The sequence below is a fragment of the Acomys minous genome (genome assembly GCF_964271855.1).
Source record: "Acomys minous genome assembly, chromosome: 14".
Taxonomy (NCBI): domain Eukaryota; kingdom Metazoa; phylum Chordata; class Mammalia; order Rodentia; family Muridae; genus Acomys; species Acomys minous.
The window spans coordinates 45,246,550-45,274,239 of NC_140496.1; the positions used below are offsets into that span (position 1 = coordinate 45,246,550).

General features: G+C 41.2%; 1 protein-coding gene across 11 annotated transcripts in view; it reads right to left on the bottom strand.

Annotated features, from left to right (window-relative positions):
• INPP4B (inositol polyphosphate-4-phosphatase type II B) overlaps window positions 1-27,690 on the bottom strand; it is a 336,841-nt gene that overhangs the window by 73,629 nt on the left and 235,522 nt on the right. For all 11 annotated transcript variants that reach the window (XM_084755321.1, XM_084755319.1, XM_084755320.1 and 8 more), the window contains 4 exons: window positions 25,424-25,589; window positions 5,721-5,893; window positions 4,500-4,623; window positions 3,293-3,410 (listed from right to left, as the gene is read on the bottom strand). In XM_084755321.1, the coding sequence (XP_084611447.1) occupies window positions 3,293-3,410; window positions 4,500-4,623; window positions 5,721-5,893; window positions 25,424-25,589 (581 nt within the window). The remainder of the gene's footprint in view (window positions 1-3,292; window positions 3,411-4,499; window positions 4,624-5,720; window positions 5,894-25,423; window positions 25,590-27,690) is intronic.

Here is a 27,690-nt window from a genome sequence, read left to right on the forward strand (position 1 = left end):
GAGTGTAGATCTGTAAAGGATTTAGCCTAAGAACTAGAGAAAACCATGGACTTTCAGAAGTGTGTGGAGTAGGCAGGATCATATTTCATACATTGCGGAAAGAACAAGACACAGAATGAGTCTCCTTTTGACAAACGTTTCAAACTTTCCAGTAAAACATTTTGCAAAACAGTATTGAACACAGACTTAATTATCAGTGGGTTCAATCATAGATCAGTGGGTTTGGTTTTGTTTTTTATTTTGTTTTTCTTGAGCCTGCAGCCAGGGACATTGGCAGCACCTTCAAAAGGTGGACATTGTAAATTTTTATGTTTACTTGCTCTAGCTTCATTTCTAATAGGCTGATGCTTATTTTAAGTCCTTCAAGAATATTTAACATGAGTGAGTCAGTTCATGTTTATAAGTCATCCATTTTGCAGCAAGCTTTGGTAATGTGCATTACTAAATGATGCTTTAGCATCTTTGTGCACTTTTTCCATGCATTCATGAGTGTACAGATTATATATAATATTTTTATTGTGCATTGACTCATGGGGAATATTCAGGTAAAAGCTTGTGGAGTTGCCAAATGCTTCATTTCCTCTTGTATATATATACTTAAGAATCATAATGTAAGTTTACATTTGAATTTTAAAGAAACTGATTAGCAGTTTACTTTATTTTAAATTAAATTATAATTACATCATTTCCTCTTTCCCTTCTTTCCTAGCCTTCCTCCAAGTCCTCATATCTTCATTATTCTTCTAAAATTAATGGCCACGTTTTACATATATATATATATATATATATATATATATATATATATATATATAATATCCTGCTCAGTCCAGTTGCTGGTACTTATACAACTTGGTGTCCACTAACCAATTAGGGTGCTCTATTTTTTTTCCTACCAGCAATGAATGAAACTCTCAGGATTTCTTCTTCTTTAGCAACATTTGTTATTATGTGAAATTTTGATATTGATGACTTTAGTGTGAGTAATACTATGAATGAATAGTTTCCATTCTCCCCTCACTGACTGGAAGTACTGAGTATGGCTTCATATGCTTGCTATTGTTTATCTCTATGTATGTTTTTGTTAGTTTTTAAATTACCTTTTTAATTATTATTGAGATGTGAAATGCTTTAGTATATTTTAAGAACAAGGGCTTTAAAAAATATATGATTTGTATGTGTTCTCTCTCAGTTTGTGGTTCGACTTTTAATGTTCTTAGTGATTTCTTTTAGACGTGTGTGTACGCGTGGGTCCGTGCGAGCACGTGGGTGATTTCCAGCTGGTGGTGCTGTCTGGAAGGTGATGGAACCCTTACAAAGCCCTGTTGGAGGAAGTGTGTCCCTGGCGTCTGGTTTGAGGATGTTGTAGTGGGTCCCACTTCCAGTTAGCTCTCTGTGTCCCTGTACTCTGATTAAAAGGCTGCCTTGCCTTCTCTGCCATGTTGGGCTGGCTCCTCTCTGGAACTGTAAAACAAAATAAGCCCTGTCTTTCCTACCTTGTTACCTATAATTTTGTAGGGGTATTTTACCAAAGCTGATGAAAAGTAATACACAGATACACACACACACACACACACACACACACACACACACACACACACACACACGTGTGTGGGCAGAGCACACAAACACACACTGGTGGTGACAGAACCCAGGCCCAGTTTTCAGCCTGGTGTGCAAGCTAAGCCACCCGATACAACAGCTGGTTGAGATGACTCAGCTATTTAAATGCAGAGAGCATTTATCCAGATGCATTGTTTTTTCTGTCTTTCTGGAATCAAGCTTTGACATGTTCGGAACATAAACACAGCTTGAAGAATATCTCCAGCAAGAATACTCTTCTCTTTGTTTGCTCAAATGGCCTGGTAAACTTCTCCGATGAATTGTGGGGCAAGTATCAGCTTGTCGTGTGTGACAATAAACCTCAGAATAGTGTACAGAGCTGTGCTACCTTCCAGGTGTGTTTGTGAACATTTTCTATCCATTTTCCCTCCAGTGAATAGCAAAGGATGCATTAATATTCAGATGAGACATTGACTTTCCTGGGCTGTGTGTGTGTGTTTTTTCTCAACTACTTATGAGAAACTGGCTGTGTTGTGTGCATCTTTAATACATAATTCTAAATAATTGTTGTATATTCACTTTGTCTCTTCTACATCTTTCTAACACACATTTACATTGTAACCTAAGACTATTTCAAAATTCAAATTTCACATAGTGCTTAAAGGTGCTAACACCAGATCAATTAAGATCTGCATGACTTTTGATTGAAACACCTTTTTACATAGTACGATTCTTCTAGTAGAAGTCTTTTTATACTCCATTTTTTAAAAAATATATTTTATTAATTTATTCATATTACATCTCAATTATCCCATCCCTTGTATCCTCTCATTCCTCCCTCCATCCTATTTTCCCCTTACTCCCTTCCCCTATGACTGTGACTGAGGGGGACCACCTCCCCCTGTATATGCTCATAGGGTATCAAGTCTCTTCTTGGTAGCCTGCTATCCTTCCTCTGAGTGCCACCAGGCCTCTCCATCCAGGGGACGTGGTCAAATATGAGGCACCAGAGTTCGTGTGAAAGTCAGACCCCACTCTCCACTCAACAGCAGAGAATGTCCTGTCCATTGGCTGGATCTGGTAGGGGTTCAAAGTTTACTGCCAGTATTGTCCTTGGCTGGTGCCATAGTTTGAGCAGGACCCCTGGGCCCAGGTCTGCCCGTCATAATTTTTTTTAATATCTCGTACTTTGCCTGTCATATTCTGACCTTAGAAGGTATTTATTTAAAACCCTTCTCGGAAATCTCACAGTCTGAAAGTGAATTGTCAAAAATAATTAAGAAAAATGGTGGAGCATGCACCCAACATAAGAATATATTCTTCTTAACATGTTACTGCTTTTAACCCAATTTAATTTCAAGCCATCTCAAGAATTATGAAGCTATTAGCTGAGCAATTCCCGCTTAAGTAAAAACACCCAGCTCTTTGGGCTAGGCCCTGAGGAGGAGAAGCCGTCCTCCGCTGCCACGCCGCCTTCAGCTTTCTTATCTCTCACCAGCGTTAGCATGTTTATCCTCGTGACCACTTTACAAACACCCGTGAGACGCCGAGGAGATTTTCAAGACCTTATTGTGTACTACCATCTACATTTATTTCCCACCCCTTCAAAAAAAAAAAAAGGAGGAAAATGAAATAGAAACCCCCAAACACAACCTGAGATACCCAAGAAAACTTGCTCAGAAAACACTGTGTGGGTGACAAGGTTAGGGCTCTGCGCATGGGCACCACTCACCGCCGTCCTGTGAGAACAGGCAAGACGTCGTTGGACTTGGCTTCAGTTATTTTAAAGGCAACTTTCCTCAAATCTGAAATGCCCACGGCCATGTCCTCCAGCATTCCGATTTCATCGCCTACACAGGGAGAAAGGCGCTTCGTTACAGACAGACTACTAAAATACAATGCCGCTCGCTTCTGTGCCCCTCTGCTGGCACTTTTGTCTAGTTTAGTGAGTGAGTTTCTGAATGCATGAGTCCGCTCAGCACACTTTTCCCCCATCAGCTGGGAGGGTTTTCGTCAGCGAAACACGAGCGAAGCCAATGGACTCCAGCCGCTCATGTTCCCTTCAAGAGAAGAAAGCTCACCTTTGTTAGAAGGCTACAGAGAGGTTTCTAAGTCTTTTACGAAGCAAAATATCACTTAGACATCTTTTTATTGACAGGATTGTTATTTAATTTTTCATTTTTTTAAGAATAGAGAAACCTGCAATGATCATTTCATCAATTGAGCAATTATCTAATACTAATTTTGTCTTCAAACGCTGAATAATATAGTGTAGAGCCATATGAATATTCTAGATCAGCACAATCCAACAGGAATAGAATGAATGTGTGTGTGTGTGTGTGTGTGTGTGTGTGTGTGTGTGTGTGTGTATCTTCATTCCTTTATAAAATAATAAAATGGAACAAAGCAACATTAATTTTAACAATATACTGTATATAATTCCAATATATACAAATTACAAATTCAAATATAAAACAATATAAACTTCTTAATAGCTAATATAAAAAGTTGTCTTCGCGAGTCTTTGAAATCTGATGTTAATGTCTAGTACAAACTGATTTGGGCTAGATGCATTTCAAGCCCCCTATAAACACATGGGGTTCCTGCACTGAGCACCTCAGCAGTAGACTTGAAGCTGTTGTGTGTTTCAAATTCAGCCACTGAGACCAATGTTGTCATCGAGTCTCTATATTTAAAAATAATCCAGATGGCTGATAAGAAAGAGTCCACTCTGAAATAATCCACAGTTCTATTTTCAGAATAATGTGAATCCAAAGGAAATTCCAAGGGTGAATGAGGACCAAATGTATAAGTTGCCTTACTTCTGTCATAATGGGCACAGAGTAGGTTCACCTTGTATCTTTGCTCTTATCTGAAAAACCATGTGTTATCACTGTAAATAGCAATAAGATCTTAATTTGAAGTCATGCAACACTTACTGTAGGTACTCAGCAGTCCTTCATACTGCACTATCAAGCCCACCGTGTGAAGCTGCTGCAGGAAGTCAGCATCATGCAAACTTGTATGTAATTTGATGATAAAACCACAGACCAATCCAGCAAGCTAAGAGAGAAATCATTCAAAAGATTCACTGCAGTGAGCCAACTTATCACTCCAGGCTTTAAATATCTTCAGACTTTTTTTAGACTTAATTAAAACTTCTCAAGTGTATATAACAAAGCTGCCAGAATTTGCACATATTTATTAAAATAAACTGATGGCCTTCGATCTGGGGTGGCGCTGTCCAAGGGCATGGGAAGACAGAATTGATAGGAAGCCAGAGCTAGATCAATGGACCCTAGAGTCAGGAGGGGGTCTTTGAATTGTATGACTGCACTCTATAACCATAGCATGTCCTTAAAAATTTCAAATTGTGCTATTGTTGGCTTTTTTTTTTTTTTGCACATGAATAAAGTCACTAAAGGACATACATCATGCATGAGAAGAATTAAGGGAGAGTGTCGTGCCTGGTTCACTACATCTGTCACCGGACCACTAATGGCATAATATACAGGCAGTGGGGGTGATTGGTTAAAATATCATCTTCGCATGGACGCCTTACAAAGCGAAGCATTGCTGTCTTCTTCTCGCCATGTCCTTGACCTCTGAAACCAACTCATGGGGTGCAAAGATGGGAAGAAAAAAGAAGCAGAGAGCCCTGCCCTGGTGGTAGATCTGGTCTTCGAGTCATGATTGGGGTTGGGTACAGACAAAGGGGGTGATCTCGCAAACTCTTATGAACAAGTCTTGGGTCTTTGCAAACTTCTTTTATAAATGGAAGAAGTGATTAATGTAAAACCATGTGTTGAGATTTGTGAGTTCTTGGCCGTCACCTGTAGTGTGAGGGGACAGTCCCTTCCTTTTCACCCATAGGCTGTCCCGGAAATGATACCAGGCCATATTACCCCTTCCTCACAGATTCCATCCACTGTTCAGGCAAAATATACGTTTCATATTGAGCTGTACCTTTTCACAAAGAAGTACCAAACGTTCACACAAACTGTTCATGACGTACTGAGCTTATGAGTTCGCAAAAGAGAGTACCAGAACTTCAGAAAGGATCTTTAAAAACACAACCCCCGCAGAGAGCTCTATCTCCATCAAGGATGGGAATGTTAGCAGTTCAGCACTGGTCTGTACAAACAACAGCGGGTACCCACCGCCTGACTGAAGACGATGTCTCTTCTCAGAGTCAGCATCAGACACTGGGGCAGGCTGTAGGCTAGTTCCTGGAGCAGCACAAACGTCAGGGACTGCTTTGCTCGGCTCACCACGTCTCCCATGCACTCCTTCAGGGTAAGGATGAGTGGATGCAGCTGCTCATACCAGTCCTCTGTGGTGCGGGTTGTGGAACAAAGAACAGTGAGGGAGATGAGAAACAGTCTCTGAGTAGAGAACCGCGATTTTTGGCGAACTTGTGCATCATATCAAAAAGCTATGAAGATTAGAGTTGAAGAATCCCTAAGTCCAGTGACTTCCATGAACTCAAAAGTTCCTAGCCAGTCTCCTGTTGGGTCATTTCACCTAGATGCGTGTCACACGTGACCATAGGCTGCCTTCCTGCTTTAAGTCTTCGTTAATGTGGCCACTCCCTGTCTGTCTGTAAATGATGCATCCATTGCTTTCTATGCTAGAGACATAAATTATTTTTTGCGGGATTTCTCCCAAACATTTCATAGAAACTTGACCATCGAATCAGCTCTTCTCCTGTAGTGGCTCAACGGATATCAACCTCCCCTTGTTCTGTCCAGCATGCATCTGTATCCCAAGGCTCCATTCCTGGTCTTTCCCCAGCTTACTCTCTCCGTGCTTTGATCATCCTCGGCTCATGTCCTTCCTCTGCAGTGTAGATGGGAGCTTTCTCATCAGTCTGAGTTCCGTTTCATTGTTCCCTCTTCTTTACTTAAAATACATAAAGCAGCAAAAGCCAACCAAGCATGACCACCACATGTAGAATAAATCTAAATCCCCAAGGAATCCTCCACGATGGGACCTCGGCACATCTGTCCCAGATCACTCTAGAAAATTGTTTGTGATGCTGAGTTCTATGTGTCTCAAAATGTCCCCTTGCCTTGCCCTACTTTCTCACCCCAGGGGCTTTGAAGATTTTCTTTTCTCTAAATGTTTTCTTTTCTATACTGACCTTTTTGACAGTTTATCATCTCTGAAAATTCAGTTTGGGGCCTCTATTCTCAAGAAAGTTGGCTTCCTCAGTGTTTCTGCTTTCCCGGAAGCTAGGATGGGATTGTCACTTTCTGTGCAGCTTCATTCTGTTACTGTGGTGAATACTTTGAATAAAGAAGTGCAGTGACAGAAAGAAATTTATTTATTTTAATAAGGAAATCTCTAGAAATTAGCATAGGCCAGCTTTTTAGCAGACACCACATTTGTCAAGGAATGGGTCAATTTATGCCAAATATAGTATGTTTTTTTAAATGCAGGTATATATGATAAAGTCAAACTTTTGACATTACTAGAGTTTAAAATAATGTTTTAGAAGAATGATCTGTGTATGTGTGTTAACAATGCATGTACATGTGTGCACATGTGTTTACAGTTATGTGTGTTTCTGTTGCGGTATAGAAGACAGAGGTTAACATCGTGCATCTTCCTCTGTTTCTCCCATTTTACATTTGAGATAGTGGGACTGAATCTAGAACTTACCCATTGGTTAAAGTCTCTGGCCAATGAGCTCCAGGCTCCATCCCTTCTCTCTACTTTCCAGTGTTGAGAATATAGTTATATACCACTATGCTTGACCTTTTGCTTGGGTGCTGATTGGTTGGATTTTGTTTTATACATTTTAAGTAATAAAGAAGGAGTGATGAGATTAGGTCAAAAGTAAGGTCTTCAGCTTTGCACAGCAAACACTTTACCCACTGAGCCAACTCTGGCACCTATGTCGCCTTTTTAACAGCCAAAACAAAAAGCTAAAACAAGTAGAACGCTTGCATATCTAGGTTCCTAACATGTATCAACTGCACATTTACGAACCTGGCACATGCTGTGAGAGCAAGGTATATCTTATTTCAGTTTACTTGGAGAACAAAGGCTTAAGAAATAAATACAGTTTTTTGGATTTTTGTGACATTCTATTAAAATATAAGTTAATTAATAGTGTTTTGACAATTACAGCTTAACATGAGTGATGGAAGATGTGAAAAGTAATTATCAAGTCAGTTTTGTGTTACTATCCTATTCTCAGGACAAGAGCGTCATCATCTTCCAGGGTGAATTGAAAGGTTAAGACCTTGAAAGAACAATAAATAAGGATAAAAAAGAATCACATCAGGACTGCGCTGTGTTTATTATCATTTATTTGATGTTGATATAATAAACTGAAAGACCTAATCCGGATGGATGAAAAGATAATGAGTGACCTCCAGCTTCACAGAGAGAGAAATGCTGCCACGTGAAACAGAATACTATGTTTCATCTTTCCAAAAGATACTGTACACTTAAGTGTTAGTATTGGAAAATGGAAACAAAAACACTACAGAAGGGGAAAGTCGAGAAAGAGGTATTACAGCTGGATTCACTTGACAGAGGGTCTGCTTATACCTCAGGATGAAACATGAATCGTGGTTCAACTGAAGCTATCAGTTCTCACACCATTGATTATGTAGGGACAGGAGAATAATCACTTATTTTCAGAATAAACGACATTTTGGGCACCCACAAAAACTGCCCATTGTTACTGTATATTTTCCATATTTTATACATCTCATTCGGTATCTGCTACCCTCAATATGAAAGAGTAGTTGTTTGTGTTTGTGTGTGTGTGTGTGTGTGTGTGTGTGTGTGTGTGTGTGTGTATGCTGATACCATCCACTCTTGCACTTGAGAACACTAGGAGAAGAAAATGCCGATAAATTACCACATAGTTCAATGTTGAAAATTAACTACAAACCAGTTCTCATCTGTGATTGGTGCTGTGGGATTGAGGTTGCACTGTGCGATCACCAAGCAGAAAATACATCTTTTGTGCAGTAGGTGGAGCTGCTTTATCAGAATGAAGCAGAACTACTTTGCCACTCATTTTATTCAAGAATGAATAAAACATTTTTGTGTGTGTATGTATTTGCATAGTTCTCAAAGAACACATATCTATTGCTTAAGCACCTTGAATCGTACCCTCCCATGGCACGGGGGGGAATAGCTTGCTCAGGGGTGTGGATATGCTCTCCTTTCTAGTTTGGAAACAAAAAGCTAACGTGTAAGTGTCTGGGTGTTTGTCCTTGAACGAGATTGTCAACTCAAATGAAGTACAGCCGTCTGCTTTTCTTAAAGCCTTTTGAATGTAGAAGCTCCATGAGGTACTTATAAACCTCAGAACAAGAGCCTGATGGACAGAGGAGGGTAGAGGAGAAAGGGGCAGGGGTGGAAACACCGGGGAGAAAGGTGGAAAGAGACCATTTCTAGTTCTTCTACAACAGGGATGGAAATAACTGGTACTCCAAACCCAAGAGAAACAGGGGCTATTTCTCCCACTAGCAGCATTCCTCCATTTCCATTTTACCCAGTGTAATTTACTCCAATGGAATCTCCATACATTATATAGAAAATGGCGCTTGGACACTCATGGTTGTAATTTAAGAATGAGAATGTGGACAGACAAAACTCGCGAGTGTGGAGTTGGAAGTGTCTGAGCATGGCAAGGTGTCTTGAAGATGGCACTATGCTTTCTATGGAGATGCACAAGCCGGAAGGGCAACAGATCTGCATCTTTTAGAAAGAGAAACAATCAACTAAGGCAGTAGATAAAGGAAATCAGTGTAGCAAACTGCAATGACTATGTGATTCTTTCCCGTGTCAACATCCACCCGACTCTGTGAATCACAGCTTCTCACATGAACACAACAGGCTATGAAGGCTCAAATACAAGCTGAGTTCAGATCATAAATGGTCTCCTTTTTATCTACAATGAGAATTCCATGTCATTCTTACAAATAAAAGGATATGCTTCATTTTTCTTGTTAAAATTGATGCTTGTTTGGGGGAAAGGATGTCACTCTTGACATTTTATGTCCTTCATGACTCTCCCACTTGCAATGGTGGCTGTTTTCTCCTTCACATGAAATGATTTCTTCATATTGTGTGGCCAAAGTAAAAAACCCCTGCATATTACTTATGTATACGTTCCTGATGTAGCTTTTCCATTTTACACACATGTGTGACTGTGTGTGCAAACACACACACTCCTTTGTGAGGCACCTCTGGTCAGTAGGGCAGCTGTGCTTGCAGCGTGGGTTTGTCCCCACATCACTACCTCACGCAGTCCACCAGCTTGGCAGTCCCTGAACTGTGCTTCTCTCCTGGGCTTCCTTCAGTAACAGAGGAAAACGTGAGGAGAATGTTTTACCGTCTCCATAAAAACTTGCTGAGGCTCCTTAACCCTGAGACCAACAAGTAGAGTTTTTCCTCAGGAAAAGCATAAAATACGCGCGGCTTAGCTGAGCTTTGCTTGAGCTCTGGGATGGGAGCTGGAAGCCATCCAGGCAGATCTCGGCTTCCTGGCCCTTTACAGCCTTCTGTAATGTATTCAAGTGAAACTAGCTGTAGGATTCAAAGACTGACTGCCGGGTGCCCTCTCTCCCCTCCACACACCATCTATTTCCTGTAGAGGATGCCCATGTCCTTTGAGCTCAATGGCTCTTATCTTACTCTGGAGAAAAATAAAAGGGCCACGGAGCAACCAACTGTAGCGCGGCGTAATGCTGTCGCGCCAACTTCTGTGCCGTTTTCTTCTCAGGTGTTTGATTTCTTTTTTCTCCCCTCATTTAAAATAATTAACTTCACAAAAGCATGCCCCCGTTCTTATATTTTGTTATCACAACTTTTCAGATGTGTGTGTGGGGGGGGGTGGGGGGGAGGTGGTGGTGAGGAAAAGCGGAAAGGTTGAATAGCCACTAAAGAGGCACTAAAGAGCAGAGTAAAGATGCCCTGGGTCTCTTCATTTTTCTCAAGAACTTCTCTTCAGCCAAATAGCCGGAGCAGCTCCAAAGGAAGCTAACAGAATTCCTAATGGTTTGGCGTGGACACAGACCAAATCCTTACCCATCACGTGTTTTTTATTATATACAAGTCCCACTCATTTCCGAAATCAAAATAGCTTCACGGTTGGGTGGTGAGGACAGGGCATGGGATGAGTGTCCGCACATTTAGCAGGTCCCCTCACTTTCCGAAGCCCACGTCCCACACTAGCAAAGCCGTGGCTCTTTCTGACTTTCCGAAGCCCACGTCCCACACTAGCAAAGCCGTGGCTCTTTCTGAGCCCCTCTGTGGGAACATGTATCATGGACCCAACCTTACAGTGTGAGGATGTGAACACAACTAGTCATCAGTGTGAGTGTGGGGAGGTCGATTGCAGAGAAGCCTTCCTCGGCACAAACTTACAGTAGATTTCTTTGTATGTGTCAATACAAGTGGCCGACTTAAGTCATAGAATTAGACAGCTGCCCTCTGGAGGCCTCTAAGCCAGACACATGCTCGAGAGAAAGAACATAGAAAAACGGGTTGATCCAGATAGCATTAGGTAACTGAGAAAAGGAAAGAGCGTGCTGGTGCTTGGCTGCTTGAAAGTTCTTTTTGCACACAGAGTGCTCTCCTCCTGGCCACCCTGGCCCCTTTTCATGCTTTTATGATTCATTTCCTGTCTCATATCCAGGAACTGAAAGCTCAGCTTCCATTTATTTACCTTACCCTAACAAGTCCTGACTTGGCTTCCTTACATTTCCCACTGTATTAGTCAAACTACAATGACCTTGGACAGAGCCAAGGTCTATTTTGCCTAGAGGCTTTGAAGTGTTAGTTCAAGGCTGATTAAATCCACTACTCTGTGGTGGGCACCCTTGTGACGATGACAGAGAGGAGAGGAGAATCATGGTGCTCAGTTCTCAGGGAGTCTGAGGTCCTGGAGGCTCCATCCCCTCCCAGGGGGCGCAATAAGGAACAAGGCCTTAACACATAGCAGATACTCAGATCCAAACAGGGCGCTATTCCTCTGCTTTCACACAGCCCTCTTGAGAAAGGCAATTTCACTGGACCACAATGGACATGCCTTGCATTTGTATTCTGAGGAGCTTAGTGTCATTTGTACCATGTCGTTCCTTGTTCCTTAATCTGAGATAGCCAAAGAACCCAGAGAAATAGGAATTTAATGCAATAAATGTCATACATTGTGCTGGTTGATTTTTTTGAAAAAAAAATTAATGTGTTGCATGGTGGGGGTTCATGCCAGGATACATTCCTGGAGTTCAGAGAACAACTGAAAAATGATTTCTCTCCTACCTGTATGTGAGTTTTAGGACTTAAATCCAGACTGTCTAGTTTGCATGGAACTCACTGTACCACTGAGCTATCTGTACCTGTGCTTGTTAGTGTTAAAATTCAATTTAGTTGGATTGATGTGTCTAAGGTTATTAAGAGAAAGTACCTGGGGCCTCTCCAAAGGCTTCCTGAGGGAAGACCAGGCCCTAGTGTGGGCTACCCAAGAACAGAAAGGTATCAGACAGACTCAAACGAAAAAAACAAAGCCTAAAGAAATGGGTATGTTTCTCTCTGCTTCCTGGCTGCCATGATGAGCCACTCAGCTACCCCATGCTTTGATCACCATCGTGGGCTAGACTTGCAAAAACTAAGATCCAAAAATACATTGCTCTTCCTTTAACTTGTTTTTATCAAGCATTTTGTCAAAGAAACAAGACAAGTAACTAATACAGCTTGCAGCTGTAGTGGATATTAGCCGATGGAAAACGTTATGTGAAGTCATCAAAGTAGGAACAAGAAATGGAGGAAGGTTGAGGTGAGGAGAATAGGCCATATTATCAAAGCGAGGGGGCAAAAGTTAAGAAAAATTCTAGAAACAATGAATACTGGCTAGATGGAGGCCCTGGGAGTGATGTAACATATGAATGACTTTCCTTCTCCTGTGTACCCTACATGACAGTACTCAAGCAAAGGACAAAGTTGCGTCTGGGATAAGTGACTGTTTGCACCAACTTCTGGATGCATTAGAAATGAGTGTGCTGCTCAGTCCAAGACCAACGCGCATGAGAAGAGCAGAGGCAGCCTCTCTCATGTCGAGGGACCTTGTTTGTGTAAGGCCTGCCAGGCTGAGAACAGTCTCATAAACCTTTCCATTCCTGCTTTTAGAAAAACAGTGAAGAAAATGCATCAGCCGAAAGCCTGGTTAAACTTCTCATTTCACAGCCCCAGGTGGAAAAGCCTTCAGTAAATTCTGCTAAGACAGCTTCCAGCAACTGCACCCACTCATCGCACAGCCCTGCCTTTGTCCCAGCATTGATGCTTCGAATCCAGGTGCTGCTGGACCAAGAAGAGTCACAGGCTCACATTTCTCAGTCTTATTTGGACTTTTGGCTATATATAAACCCAGGTCTTGTGACTCTAGTCTACCTGCAGGCTCAATATTTGAAACAAGCTCCAGAGGTCATGGAACAGCCAGACAGGACCAATCTGCCTGTGTTACATAGCTGCTGTCACTTCAATAGCAGCGTGAAAGGTGGAGAAGACAGCAGCAGTGGATGGTGTGTTGATTGAGTTAGAGTCCTGTTAACTAGAAGATGGAAACAACTATATTTTCTTCCTCAATCTAATAACATAGGTACAATATAGTTTTTGTTGTTGTTGTTTCAAGGCCAGTGCAATGTACTATACAAAGTTAAATTTTCTTTATACATATAAAATGGAACACTATACGTAGATTAAATGTATTAATGTTAAATATGCACTCAATTAACCAAGAGCAATGTGAGCATACATTTACCAGGGTTTTCCATTCAGCAGTCAAACGTCCTGAAGTTCTTGGATAGTAAATACCATCTCCCCTTCCCCCAGTCTATGCCAGGTTATCTCTGAGTATGAGAATGCCCGTAGCCTAGAACCTGGTCTACTAGTGCATCTGATGGTGATAGGATAGGTCAACTCTACGCCTCATCCACACTGGCTGCACAGCATCCTCCCTAGGAGTATCGTAGCATCAGAGTTCATGCTCACAAAACTCTGTAAAATGGGAAGAAACTAACCACAAATCTCTGTTACTGTGCATCGCTACACTTGCCAGCACTCATAGTTGAGCCTTTACTCCCCCTGTTCCTGATGCTAAGCAGAGCTCTTACTGTAAACCACCAAGGCTACTCTGCGTGTACTAGAATTCATCACTAATACCCACTCGGGTGCATCATTCTGGCAAGGCTCTTTTCTCTCTCGCAAGCCTGATTTTCTTTACTTATTTATTCCCATAAGCAAATAAACATGATGTTTACATTTATCAAGATGTTTAGGTTTATCAAGTATTGACTTTAAAACACACCACTAAGTCGGCTGCACTTCCTTCTATAGTTGTCACCATGCTTGTGTCTCCTTTCCTGGCCACCCTCCTTAAATGAGTCTACAATGGTCTCCGGTTCCTTTGCTTTATCTCTTTCTTGGTCTTCTCCACTGTGGCTTCCATCGCCACTCTGCTCACCTCACCAGTGACTTTTCAGATGAAATGTTGCTGCTTCCTCCACTTCTTATCTCCTGATACTGATGTGTCCTCAGGAATAAACTATAGACGAATTCCTTATTCTCTGAACATTCAGCGCATCATTGATGTTCTAGAATAAATTACCATCTGTTTTTTGGAACCTCAGCTTCTTGTATCTAATGTCATGGCTGATATCTTTGTGTCAAACTTAAAACCTTCTGGATGAATTCCAACGTTCCTTTCCGTAAGATTTATTCTGTCTAGAATTTTCTATAACTCATGCATGGACCATCCATCCTTTCAGTTGCTCCAGCCAAAATTTTTCTAGTTATCTTTGATGTCTGTTCCCATGCTTCTGTTGAAACTGTCCAAATGTCCCATTTAATAGTAGCTAAAAGAGGCACAGCATCTCAGCACTGGTTTGTCCCCTCTACGCCAAGAACGGTGTCACGTCTCACCTATGTAACCACATTGGCTTTCCTACTGCTCTGTGCCAGTTTGACTCCTTCCATTTGCATCCTGATTGCAACATAAAACTCTGTGTTTCTATTGAGGTTGTATATGGGTAGTCGCTTTCAAGCCTCTCACCTGTTCCCCAATGTTCCAAGAGCAAATACAGAGTCCTTAGAGATGTCAGAGGTGATGCTTGCCTGAGTTTGCCTCTTAAACTTCCTGTTTTCCTCTTGCCTCTCATTTGACTTATTGTCACCATAGCCTTGGTGTTTTCAGGATAAGGCCAGCACATGTGCCCAACAGCTGAGTTCTGTGTCTAGGAATCCTTCCCCGTAAGGCCATGCTGATCCCAGTTACTCCCTGTGTCTTTGCCCAAATGCTCTTTAAGGGAAGTCTTTGCCAGCTGGTTATTTCACAGCCCCAATCTTGAACCAATAGCATCATTTCAAAATGCTTTTTATTTGTTCTGTGTTTTCCAATACTAGTGTCCCCATCAGCCCATTAACCCACCGTATAATGCCCCACGTCTCTCATGTTATTTTCCTATATCTCTTTTCTACTAAGATACAAACTTGCTCAGCCTGCTTTATTCAATGTTTTATCTTCTATGTCTGAAATAGTGACTGGTACAGAATAGTTACCCAAATAAAATATGTCAAGTGACTTTAGAAACACATGGTATCACTTTTTTCCTCTTTCAACATCAGAATTGAAGCTTTCCTTTAATTTTTGTTTTTTTTTAAATAACCGCAATTTAATGAAAAAGAAAGAGGATCCAACAATTTCAATGATTTCTAATGGGCAGTGTATACTCACGAGTAAACATGATATTGTATACCTGCTAAGTATCTTCTGATCCCCACAATGCTAGGCTACAGCTTAATATATTGTATGCTTTGAAAATAAAAGAACAAATTTCTGATATGGATGGTCATGCCAAAATGATCTCATGTTCAGATGTTATTGAAATTTTACTGTTATGGAGAACAGATGTGGTCTTGTTAGATCCTAATACATCTCCAAATGATTAAAAGTATAGCATAGAAATCATTCTAGTTATTTAACAAAAAAGCCCAACCTAGTGATGCTTATGTAACAATAAGATTGTAGCCGTTCAGTATATAGAAATGCACAAAATTCAATAGTACTATTTGAGCTCCTTTAAGAAACCAAGCTTTGTTCTTGATTTTTGTAGTTTAAAAAGCAAAGCAGATTTGTTATATAGGATAAGTTACTAAAATAATCACCTATTTTTACAGCCCAAGTTCTCAGGAGATCAGCACCTTTCCATATGTACACACATTGAGGGCATAAGCGGGGCACTTCTGGTGGGTGGTAGGTGCAGAGGCAGCCGCGGCAATCTTTATTCTATTATATCAAGCACTCATTATTTGCCAATAATTGTCTTATATCCTAGAGATTCAGTAACAAATTACAATACTTGTCATATTCCTCACAGAGCCGAGCCTAGTAGGGGCAGCATTTTGAACAACATGTATAGTCAGAGACTTGGTACTTTCAAAAGAATTGCCAATGAGCCAGTCTTACGTGGGCTGAGAATATATCTTACTTGGCTTTCACAGGTTTTAATCATTTTGAACCCTTAAAACTTGAGATGTTTTACATAAAATTTCTAGTTTACCTAAAAATTCTCAAGGGATGATAACTTTTGGCCTGTCCATGTCTGTTGAGGAAATGGTGGGCTGGAGCGAGACCAGTGGCCATTTCTGAAGGGAATCTCACCCCTAGTTTGGTCTAGTTTCCATTTGTTCCCTGGATTTGTTCTTATTATCCTGCATGATGCCTTTGGGCCTCTGTACTTGCAAGCCCTACAAAAAGCACAGCAACATAATTGGCAGAAAGCAGTGAAAACTAAAATCCTGGGGCTTTATTCAAAAAGCTATAAACAAGCTTCCTCATTCGTTTCTTCCTCGGTGGTGCTGTTGCTGACCTGTCACAGCGGTTGGGAGTTTCAGTTTATTTGCTCATGTCACACTTCTGTGGGCAGGGGGGATGCGTGAGTGCCAAGCCTCAAAGACCCCAGACTAACCATAACTCCACCGTAAATATAATTTCCCTTAGGCAAGTGGACATGTGAAGTCTTTCTGATTAGGTAATGGTAGAAAGGCTCGGCAGACACTGCCAAAGGCATCCATAAGAGAGAGTATGGTATTTCTCACAAGTCAGACCCCCAAGTCCTGGCCCAGGTTCCATTACCCTACTGAACTTCACTGATGAAAGAAACCAAACAACACCATCAAGAATGTCAGTCCACAAATATATCAAGCTCAGAGCACTGAATTCTTCCTGGTGAAGAGTCAATCGCACTGACTCTAAGAAGGCAGCTCAGGAAAGGCCAACAAGGGGTGCGGGGGTTTGGCCTGTGGGAGCTGTGGCAGCACTTGGGGCTGGCAGTGACAGGCACAAGGTGAGTCCTTGCTTCATGGTATAGTAGCATGAAGGATGGAACGGTGAGGAAAGAGACTGTGACGAGACCTTGGAACACACGGACATTAAAAGTCATGAGGCCTTGTCAAATAAGGGAAGGCTTAGCAAACAAGCTATGCCGACCTGCGTCTTAGACAGAACACCTCAGAACGTCAAGGGCAAAGACTTAGGGCAATCCACAGGCACAGCTACTAATGGAACATGTGTACTCCAACCTTTTCCAAGAGCCATCCTAAGAATTCCAGATTCTTTCTGACTTAATCGCCCAGGGAGAAGTCTTCTGTTCAGAATGGACCCAAGTGATGTGGTTTTTTTCAATGAATTGTTAATCCTATCCATGAAATGGCAATCCCCTACGGGCTCATCATGAAGAGCGGGAGAAGAATGGTGGCCTGAAAGTGTGCTGTACCATACATGCGAGCGCAGTCACATGAGCTGTGAGTGTGATTCTTATCAGTCTTTGGATAGCTGCAATTGGCATCACGAACCACGCCGTCTCAGTGTCAACACAGCTTCGCATGGCTTCCTGAATGCACACTGCACTACAGGAACGCCAGGGCTGGTTTGAACGTGCTTACACTCTGATTCACAAGGACAGAGAATTCCTGTTGCCCAGGGTACTACCACCATGCACCTGAGCAAGACAGAGAAGTGAAGGCTGTGCACTGACTTCAATGGGGGAAATACATGAATGAACATCCCAAAGAAATAAGGATCAACAAAGATGTTCATCATGTACAGTCCTTCTGGCCTTGGGTCTCGGGACCTGTATTCCCATCATTTTTATCAATGAGTTTTTATGAGTAGAAAGGGAATGTGTATCATATGTGAATAAGATAAGGCAGAGTGGGGCGGTAGATATGATGGATGGAAAAAGCAAGTATTTCCCAGAGTGCACTCTCAACCCTGTTTCATATGGCAGTCATGGCTGCGCATCCATCTCTGCAGCAACATCAAGGTAAGTCATCTTAGTCTCTTAAAGCTGCTAATATTTCACAATATCTAGCATGGAGTGGTGCTTAACTGTTGCTTAAATCTTGAAAACACATAAAGAATAAGTCAGTCTAGTAAGGCTTATGCCTATCCATAGTATTCCTTATAAAATGTGGCTGCCAAGACAGGCTTTAGGTTTCATAAATATCGGCAGTAACTAAGAGTAGGGAGGTGACTCCCTACATCGCTCCGTAGCTACTAGAGAACACTGTATCAGCACTTAATTCTGAGAAAACCCAAGACAAATGAGCAAAGCCTTTGAGAAAAGTGACTATTGGGAGTCTTGAGGCTATCCCTTTGGGGAAAAAAATGCTTTAAAAAGTGCCAATTCAAACAGGACACGATGGTTGTTTTCAGATATAATTTTGGCTTAATGTGGGAAAAAGAAAGGAAAATTGTTCTGTTTATTGCAAAGGATTGCATCTGGGCCAGTGGGCAGAATTAAAGGAAGCCTATTTGGATCCCTGTCTGGAATCTAATGCACTAGAAAACAAAATGGTGTTTCCTGTAACCACAGCTGTGCATTACAGCCTGGGCTGGAATTGGCAGAGACACTGTAGGTAAGCTTCTTAACATAATTCAGGAGGTTTAATTACATAATCGTTAAGTTCACATCAACATCTAAGAGTTTAATATTCACTGATTTAATCTTTGCAGCCTCAATTTATTATGAAATTGAAGGCATGTGGCGCTACGCAGAGAGCAGATGTCCATAATTGTGTTTACGTGAACTGAAAATAAAGGGGCAATCTGTGTTCACTTAAACACTAACACACAGATATATACACATATACAAGTGTATAAATACATACATATATACATAACACACATTTACATGTGTACATAAGCATACATATATACACTCAACACACGCACATGCAAATGTACACACATATATAGATACATAACACACTACATGTTGCATAAATACACATGCATATGCATACTCTTACACTCACACAACCATAAAAGCAGACCTTTAAAAATATATTTCATTATTTAAATCTAAACAGTATTTATATTCATGCTGAAAGAAATGTATAAAGCAAGTCAAAGCTGTATCTTAAAGCACCTGTTTTGAAGTAAACATTCCAGGAAAAAAAATCCTCACACTGCAAATGCAAAACAGTATTGCCGCATTAATACACTGTAAAAAGAGAACATCTCAACTGTGATGAAGAAATGAGCTCAAATGGCAAGGGACACAGGGCAGGGGCCAGTGCAGCGACGTTTTTGAAGACTCGCAGAGTCACTATTGTAAACACACAGCAGCAAAGCTCACACATTAAAGCTCGAATGTAAAAAGTGAAGGGAGGCAAAGAAATCCAGCATGAGTTTGGTTTATGCTGTGGAATTTAAAAAATATGTCACACTCTACAGAATAACCAGAGCGTGTGACATAACAAAATCCCAGCAATGGATTAAACTATGTGCAGATTGTAACTTACAGAGAAGTAGGCATATCACGGGGAACTGGGTCACCGGCTGGGTCAGCAAGGTGGCTCGGGGGCTGAAAGCCCTTGTCACCAAGCCTGTGACCTGAGTGTGATCCCAGGACTCATTCAGTGGAAGGAGAAAGCCGACACCTTATAGGCTTCTGAACCATGGCACAAATAAATAAGTTAATTAATGAAAAACTATTTTTAAGAATCATAGGTGGATAGTAGCCACATAATACATGATAACGACACTACAATCCACAGACCTAAAGAAGCTAAGTAACAAGGAGGGCTCTAGGGAAGATGCTTAATTCTCACTCAGAAGGGAATTCAGTTCAGACAATGGAAGCTGCTGAAGAGAAGGAACAGGGCAGGAGCCTACCACAGAGGTCCTCTGAAAGACTCCACTTGATGGGTGATCGAAGCAGATGCTGAGACTCACAGCCAAACTTTGGGGCGGACCACAGGAGTCTCTCTTTTAAAAAATTTATTATAATTTAGTCAAATTAACATCCTGGTTGTTATTCCCTCACCTGTATCTTTCTGTTCCTACCCTTTTCTGCCCTATTCCCCTCCCCTAGATCTCTGACAGAAAGGGACCTCCTCTCACATCCTATTAGGACTCAAGATGAGAGAAGCATGGGAGAATGGGGAAATAGAAGGATCCAGAGGGTCCTAGAAACCTACAAGAAGAACATTATGATGAGCAGATCTGGGCCCAGGGGTCCTGATCAAACTATAGCACCAGCCAAGGACAATACGTGCAGTAAGCATCAAACCCCTACCCAGATCCAGACAATGGACAGGACATTCTCCACAGATGAGTGGAGAGTAGGGTCTGACTTTCACATGAACTCTGGTGCCCTATTTTTGACCACTTTCTCTGGATGGGGAGGCCTGGTGGCACTCAGAGGAAGGATAGCAGGCTACCAAGAAGAGACTTGATACCCTATGAGCATATCCAGGGGGAGGAGGTCCCCCTCAGTCACAGCCATAGGGGAGGTGGAAGGAGGGGAAGATGGGAGGGAGGGAGGAATGGGACGATACAAGGGATGGGGTAATAATTGAGATGTAATATGAATAAATTAATTAAAAAAAAGAAAGAAAGGGACCTCCTTTCTCACCAGCCTATCAGGTCTCATGCTGACAGCCTGCTTCCCCTTCCTCTGTGTGCTGCTGGGTCTCCCCACCAAGGAGGCAGCACACAATGGGGGCAACAGAGTTCATGTCAGAGGGAGAGCCGGGAATTTTATGGAAGAGTTGGGTAATAGAAGGAGCTGGAGGGGACCAGAGCTCCACAAGGAGACCGATGGAGCCAACAGATCTGGGTGGCGGGTATGTGTGTGCTGCAAAAACTGATGCACCAACCAAGGACCATGCATGGTGAGGACTTAGACCCGTGCTCAGATGTAGTCCATAGGCATCACAGTCTCCTTGTGGGTCCCATAATGTGGAGAGTAGGGGCTGCCTCTGACATGGACTCTGGTGCCCAACCATTGATCGCTTTCCCCTGGCAGGGTGCCCTGCCAGGCCACAGAGGAAGTGGATGCAGGCAGTCCAGATGAGACATGAGAGGCTGAGGTCAGATGATAGGGGAGGAGGGATCCCCCTTTTCTGAGGACTAGGGGAGGGGTGTAGGGAGGAAAAGTGGGACCAGGAAGAAATGAAGGAGGAGGCTGCCATCATGACGTAAAGTGAATAAATTAAAATTTCAAAAAAAAAAAAATTAAGAAGAATCAATAACAATGATTTTGATAAAATTTCAGACGGTACTTGTCATGTCAGATGTCCAATAAATATCAGATGATGGGAAATCACTCAGTTCATTGTAAAACAAAAAGAAACATGATTTTTCTTCTATAGCTAGTGGATATGGATAAATATGAGTTTATTGAATAACTTGAGTTCATTATTGAAGAAAATATTGTGAAGATAGCATCCAGTAATACAGTTTACACTGTTGAACTTCTCACCTAAGCAAAATGTAATTAAAAGACAATGTGGCATGGCATCAGAAAGGCAGAGGTGTGATCTTGAGACTGCCTGAATGACTTACTTGATTCAGGCTCTATTGTTATGGGAAAATGTTTCTGTAAGCCAGATGTTGCATCTAAGTGCCTGTATTCTAGGAAAGCAACAAGAGTCCTGGGAGACTTGTGTGAAACTAGGGCTGTGGCAAGGAAGGAGCTAAAACACTCTAGTTGCTGAATACACGATGATTTGAATTCAAAATAAATGGCAAAGATATTAGATTATGAAGCAAAAAATAAGGAAGCATAGATGAGTCCACAGTGATAAAAATGATTAGTTGAACAAATAATGCCTTGGAGGAAGGGGGATATCATAAAATATTTCCAATTTTAGTATTCTAACTTAAATGAGAATATTCACAGAGTTGAAGAATTAAATATTCAAAGGCCCTTGTGTGTTAATTATAGCATTAGTATCATAAATGAATATCTAAAAGAGCAGTTTCCATTTTGCTAAATTAGTTTACAATCATTAAAATCTATTTCCACGAAACATTTATGAGAGAATACTGATATGTAAGACATAAAAACATACATTTTATTTATGACGTATATTCCAATTTATTTGAAGTGCATTTGTGAGTGTATGGGTATGTCTACTTATATACACAAGAATGTTCTAAATGGTTATATCCAGTTGAAATAAAATTAAAAAGCATTTGCAATCCTACTGCTGTTTTCATTAAACAAACTTTGAAATGTATTGCCTTTGCTCATATAATTCTTACATGTACATAAATTAAGGAAAGTGGGACCATGTCTCAAATATACTTACCAATAAAATTTGCAAGACAGAATGGGCCAAATTTACAACTTTACTGGCCTGTGTTTTATAAGTTCAAAAGCTGTTATATGTTTCTGTGCCATATTGTTTGTGTGACCTAAGCCAGTAAAGATATTAACTATGCTATCTCTCCCATTAAAGAAAAATTAGCTATAAATTGATAAAAGGTAAAGGTATTTTAATCAATCAACTGACTTAGCTAATTAAGGTCATTCTGGCTAAGCAATATCACTTGAAATTTATTAAAATATTCTTAAGTGCAAAATTATTTGCAAACACATACTTATGTATGTTAAGAAAATGACATTTTTCATATCAGTGACCTCCTTGAAACCTTCCTTCTGTGTAATGGTGATAAGAAGAAAAAATATTTAACTTTAAAATTATTTGACATCAGATTCTATATTAAGCAACTTCACATTACATTTTAAATAGTAACATTTAAGAAAATTTTTTCCATTTTAAACATTTTATTATAATTTATTCACATTACATCCTGATTGCAATCTCCTCACTCTTCCTGTTCCCACCCTCTTTCCCTCTTCCTCCCTAGACCTATGACAGGTAGGGCCCTCCTCCACGGTTCTCTGACCACAGCCTATCAGGTCTCATCTGGATAGCCCTGCATCCTCTTCCTCTGTGTTCCCACAGGGCCTCTCCACCAGGGGCAGTGATCAAATTGCGGGCATCTGAGTTCCTGTCAGAGGCAGTGCCTGCTCCCCGACACAGCCATGGAGGATGAGCTGTCCATCGGCTACATCTGAACAGGGGGTCTAGGTTCTCTGCTTGCAGTGTCCTGGGTTGGTGCATCAGTTTGTGTAGTCTCCCCTGGGTCCAGAGCCACAAGCCTTGATAGTCTTTTTGTGGAGCTCCTGACAGCCACCCCCACCCTCCGGTTAAGAAATTTTATAGCAAAGAAAACAATATAAAATGAAAGAAGTATCTGTATAATAGAGTGAAAATAAGAAAAATATAAACACCAGTCAGCTCCCTCTACACTGTAGCTTGACTACAATCATCCAGGAGGGTGATAAGTAATTTTATATTTTTTATTTTTAATTATATGTGTATAGTTGTTTTGCCTCACATATGTCTGCATGTCTGGTGCTATTGCAGGCCAGAAGAGGGCTCTCCCCTGGAAATAGAGTCACAGATGGTAGTGGAGTGTCATCTGGGTAGTGAGAACTGAAGTCAGGTCCTCTGAGGAGCACTTAGAGCATTGAGTCATCTCCCCAGCTCCATTTTGCACTTTTTTTTTTAAGTGTAATTTTAATCCAGGACCACTAAATGGAAAAAAGTTGTATCATTCCAAATACTTCAGAACTTTATTTGGGGGATATTTGGGGGCTTTCACATTGTAACAAGTCAGATACCCCTATTTCTTCTGTAAGTAAATTAGGTGCCCTGGAAATCCCTCAAGGGACATGTGATTCATGCTGTATCTATGACCTTTGGGATCTGCTAACTAATTCTGTTTTCTAGAGCATTCCTTTCACTGGCTCTTAACGCAGGGCCAACTGAGGAAAGTAGAAGGCTACTATTTTGTTAACACACAAAAATGACAAGTTTCCATTTTGATCCATGTGAAGCTTGAGACTAGAGTCATTAATTTTAAAAAATGAGTATACTATTACTAGACGAGAGAATATCTATATACAGAGATACAGCCCAAGTATGAGCATAAGGAACATTGTCTATCTACTTGTGGATACACAACAGAGGAAGATGGGCCATCTACATAATAAAACTCTAAATTGCTATTACTTCCAAATAGAATTTATGAAGGATTCCATCATTAGTCACGTGAGAAAATATGGAATTTTAATTTTAGTTTTCTTAGTTTTTGAGTATATACTACAATAACATCATTACCCCTTCCTTTTCCTCTTTCCAAAACCTCCTATAGACCACTCTTTGATCTCTTTCAAAGTGATGGCCTCTTTTTTATTAATTCTTGAGTGTGTGTGTGTGTGTGTGTGTGTGTGTGTGTATGTGTGTATAAAACTCGTGTTTTCATATGTACATAATCACTTACCTGAGTATATATGAAACACATGATGAAATGTGAGTAATGGACAGCAAACAAATTAGAACAAAAATTTTATAAAAATTCATGCATGCTTTGTTATGACTTCCTTTCTTAAAAATAACAAAGAGTGCATTTTAGAAATCAGAGTCAGAGAAAGGCCTTTTAATCCCCCCAAGCACAAGATACACAGCAAAACCCTAGGTCAATTGTGATAGAGTGTCTAATTCCAATAGATACACATGACGTTGTTTTGCTCTTATTAACAGTAATAGATTAACAACAAAATGATCCATGAAGACATCAATATTGTTAAAGTGTTTATCATACTTGCTAGCCGAGGTACCTATACGGTAAATATTAGAATGCTGTTACCTGTCATCTGGCTATGCTCTAGCTATCTATTCATCCAGTATCTATTTAACAATCGATTTATAATCTTTTCTCTTAAGTTCCTTCATTCACACATGTATGTAGTCATGCGAGTATGTATATGTTTCTGTGTGTCTTTGCTACCCACATCCATGAAAGTATAGCACTAGGCTATGGTGGCAGAATGATACATAGAATAAGCCTTCTTACATGTTTTAGAATAGCAAAATGTCCTCAGAATAATGCAAACGTTCTGTATCATGTGGCACTCCGTTCAGGAACCATGGGAGATAACAAGTTCTGAAATATCTATAACTCTCTAAGGAGTTACAAGCACATTGCTTGGTTACCTCTTGACTACCATTTTGAGAACTCATGCAAGTCAATGAGGCTGTATCACCCTTTAAATCAGAGGTTCTCAGCCTTCCTAACACTGCAGCCCTTAGCACAGTTTCTCATGTTGTGCTGACCCCAACCACAGAATTATTTTCAATGCTACCCCGTGAATGTAACTTTGCTACTGTTATGAATTGGAATGTAAGTATCTGTGGTTTCCGATGGTCTTTTGGGGGGTCACGACCCACAGGTTGAGAACCACTGCTCCAAAGGCTTCCTTGGTCCTCTTCCAAGAAGCTTCATATAGTGACAGGAGAAAAAAATGAACATGGCAAGCAACCCTGAAACCACAACCTACCCAGCTGACAAACAGCCTTCCAAGCTGCGCCATCAGCTCTTTGACCAAAGGCGCTATTAACTCTGCTCCTTCTGTCTTATCACGGTTTTTCCCATTTTCTTTACTCAACCAATGATTGGTGGAAAACGACTTCTTACCGCTTGGGTGAGATGTGACGGACTCTTCTAGGCTTGGGTCCGCCTCTCCGTCTTTGCTCCCGCCACCTCCGGCACCTTCTTCATTGTGACCGTCTCTCTCGATCAGTTTGTCTACTGTGGCGATGACGCAGTTCAGGCTCTTCCCAACGTTGGCCCACACCCTGTCCTGAAGACAGTATGAGCGTCACTAAGATTTTACGACTAAATCATCATCATCCAGCTCAGAGGAGCAGCTAGAACTACAGCCATTGAGTGGAATGCTACAGCATCCTCACTATTTGGGTCAGATTTCAGAGAAGCAACAGAATCTACATTCCCCTGATAAAGCCAAAGTTAAGCTTCATTAATTCTTTAGTTAATACGTTGGAAATGGTAAATTATTATATGATATTAACCAATAATTGAGCATAAATTATGACATTTTGCTAGAGACATGCCTTCTTTATTTGCACAATAAAAAAGCAAAGATATAATGACATTGGAAAGAAAGGCTATTGCTTACACCAGAAATTCTTCACTCTTATCTCAACTTTGTATAACAGAAAATTTTGTGCGCTTCAGTGTATTCTCATTGTTATGAAGCTTTCGCCAACACCCAGTTCTAGAATTGTTCACGTGTCTAAACTGAAAATCTGTCCCCCTTACAGACAAACCTGCCCTCCCTCATTCTCAACACAGTTCTGACAACCAGAGCCTTAGATCTTCTGCTTGTCAGGCATTGTTCTGTGTGACAGCTACGTAACGTAACTCATGTCATCTTGGTGATTCACTTCCTGGGAAACAGCCATGTCGCTGAGGGGCCTCTTCGTGCCACTGGTTTGTGTTTTATTTTATTTATTATTTATTTTTTATTAATGTATTCAGATTACATCTCAATTGTTATCCCCTCACTTGTATCCTCCCGTTCCTCCCTCCCTCCCTCTTTCACCCTATTTCCCTCCCCTAGGTCTGTGACAGAAGGGGACCTCCTCTCCCACCATATGGTCACAGCCTATCAAGTTTCATCTTGGTGGTCTTCCTATCCTTTCTCTGAGTGCCACCAGGCCTCCTCACCAAGGGGAAGTGGTCAAATAGGGGGCACCAGAGTTCATGTCAGAGACAGTCCTCGCTCTCCCACACAGCTGTGGAAAATGTTGTGTCCATTGGCTAGATCCAAGTAGGGGTTCAATGTTTACTGCATGTATGGTCCTTGGTTGGTGCAGTAGTTTAAGTAGATCCCCCTGGGTCCATGTGTGCCCGTCATGATGTTCTTGTGGGTTTCTAGGACCCTCTGGGTCCTTCTATTTCCCTATTTTCCCTTTGTGTTTTAAAAATCTCCAATTCATAAAAAGTGCAGTAATTTTTAAATAAATATTTTTAAGCACAGTTATTTTGACAGAGGGGACCAGTATCCTTCTTAGTCTTCCTCTGTAAGTCAGGTAAGTCAGATACACAACTCAGGCACAGATGAAAGCGCGGCCTTCCATCTCTCTATCCAGATACAAATCTAGTGGACTTGCACACAGGGGGTCGTCTTTCCGTGGCTACCTCCTCTGTGACAGAGCTATTTCAGACACTAGCACATCATGGCTGGTTTATACATCTTCGCCATATGGGTTTATTTCCCATCTAAGCTAATTTTGTAACAGACTGATGTGGAAGAGGACAAATCTAAGAAAAAAACCTGTATATGAATTTACATTGTTTGCTTGTTCTTGGTTAAGAATTAAGTTGGATAATCCTGTCTCATGGATATGTATACAGTGGCTTAGTATAGCTGAGAACATCTGTTCTGTTCAACATCTGTTGAACTTCCTATTAAAGTGGCACAAAGTAAGGAAAGGTAATGTTGAGGATTTATACAACACATAAACATGAGAGTGAGGGCAAAGCCCCTCCTTTCTGAGAACTCACTTGCCAACTACACTTAGGGATGATAATTCCTGTTCCACCTCCTTCACCGAGGTGTGGTCAGGGCCAGCCAGCTGAAGCACTGTGCCCTGTGTGAAAATGTTGCGGGGCATCATGGCACTTTAGCAGGACCTCTTCCAGCCTTGCTCGCTTTCCTCAGTGAGTCACGCTTGCTTCCACTCACCCTGCAATGTTGCCTGTGAAGTGTGCTATTACGCACAATTAATCATAACAATCTTTTCACAAGAGGAAGATCTTTCCTCCAAAGCACTGACAGGACTTCCCCCTCTAGGGGAAACTAAGACAGTAATCACATCTGAGGATTGTGTCATCCTCTGTGCGCTGCCTGGGGAAATGAGGTGCAGGTGCCCCTGAGC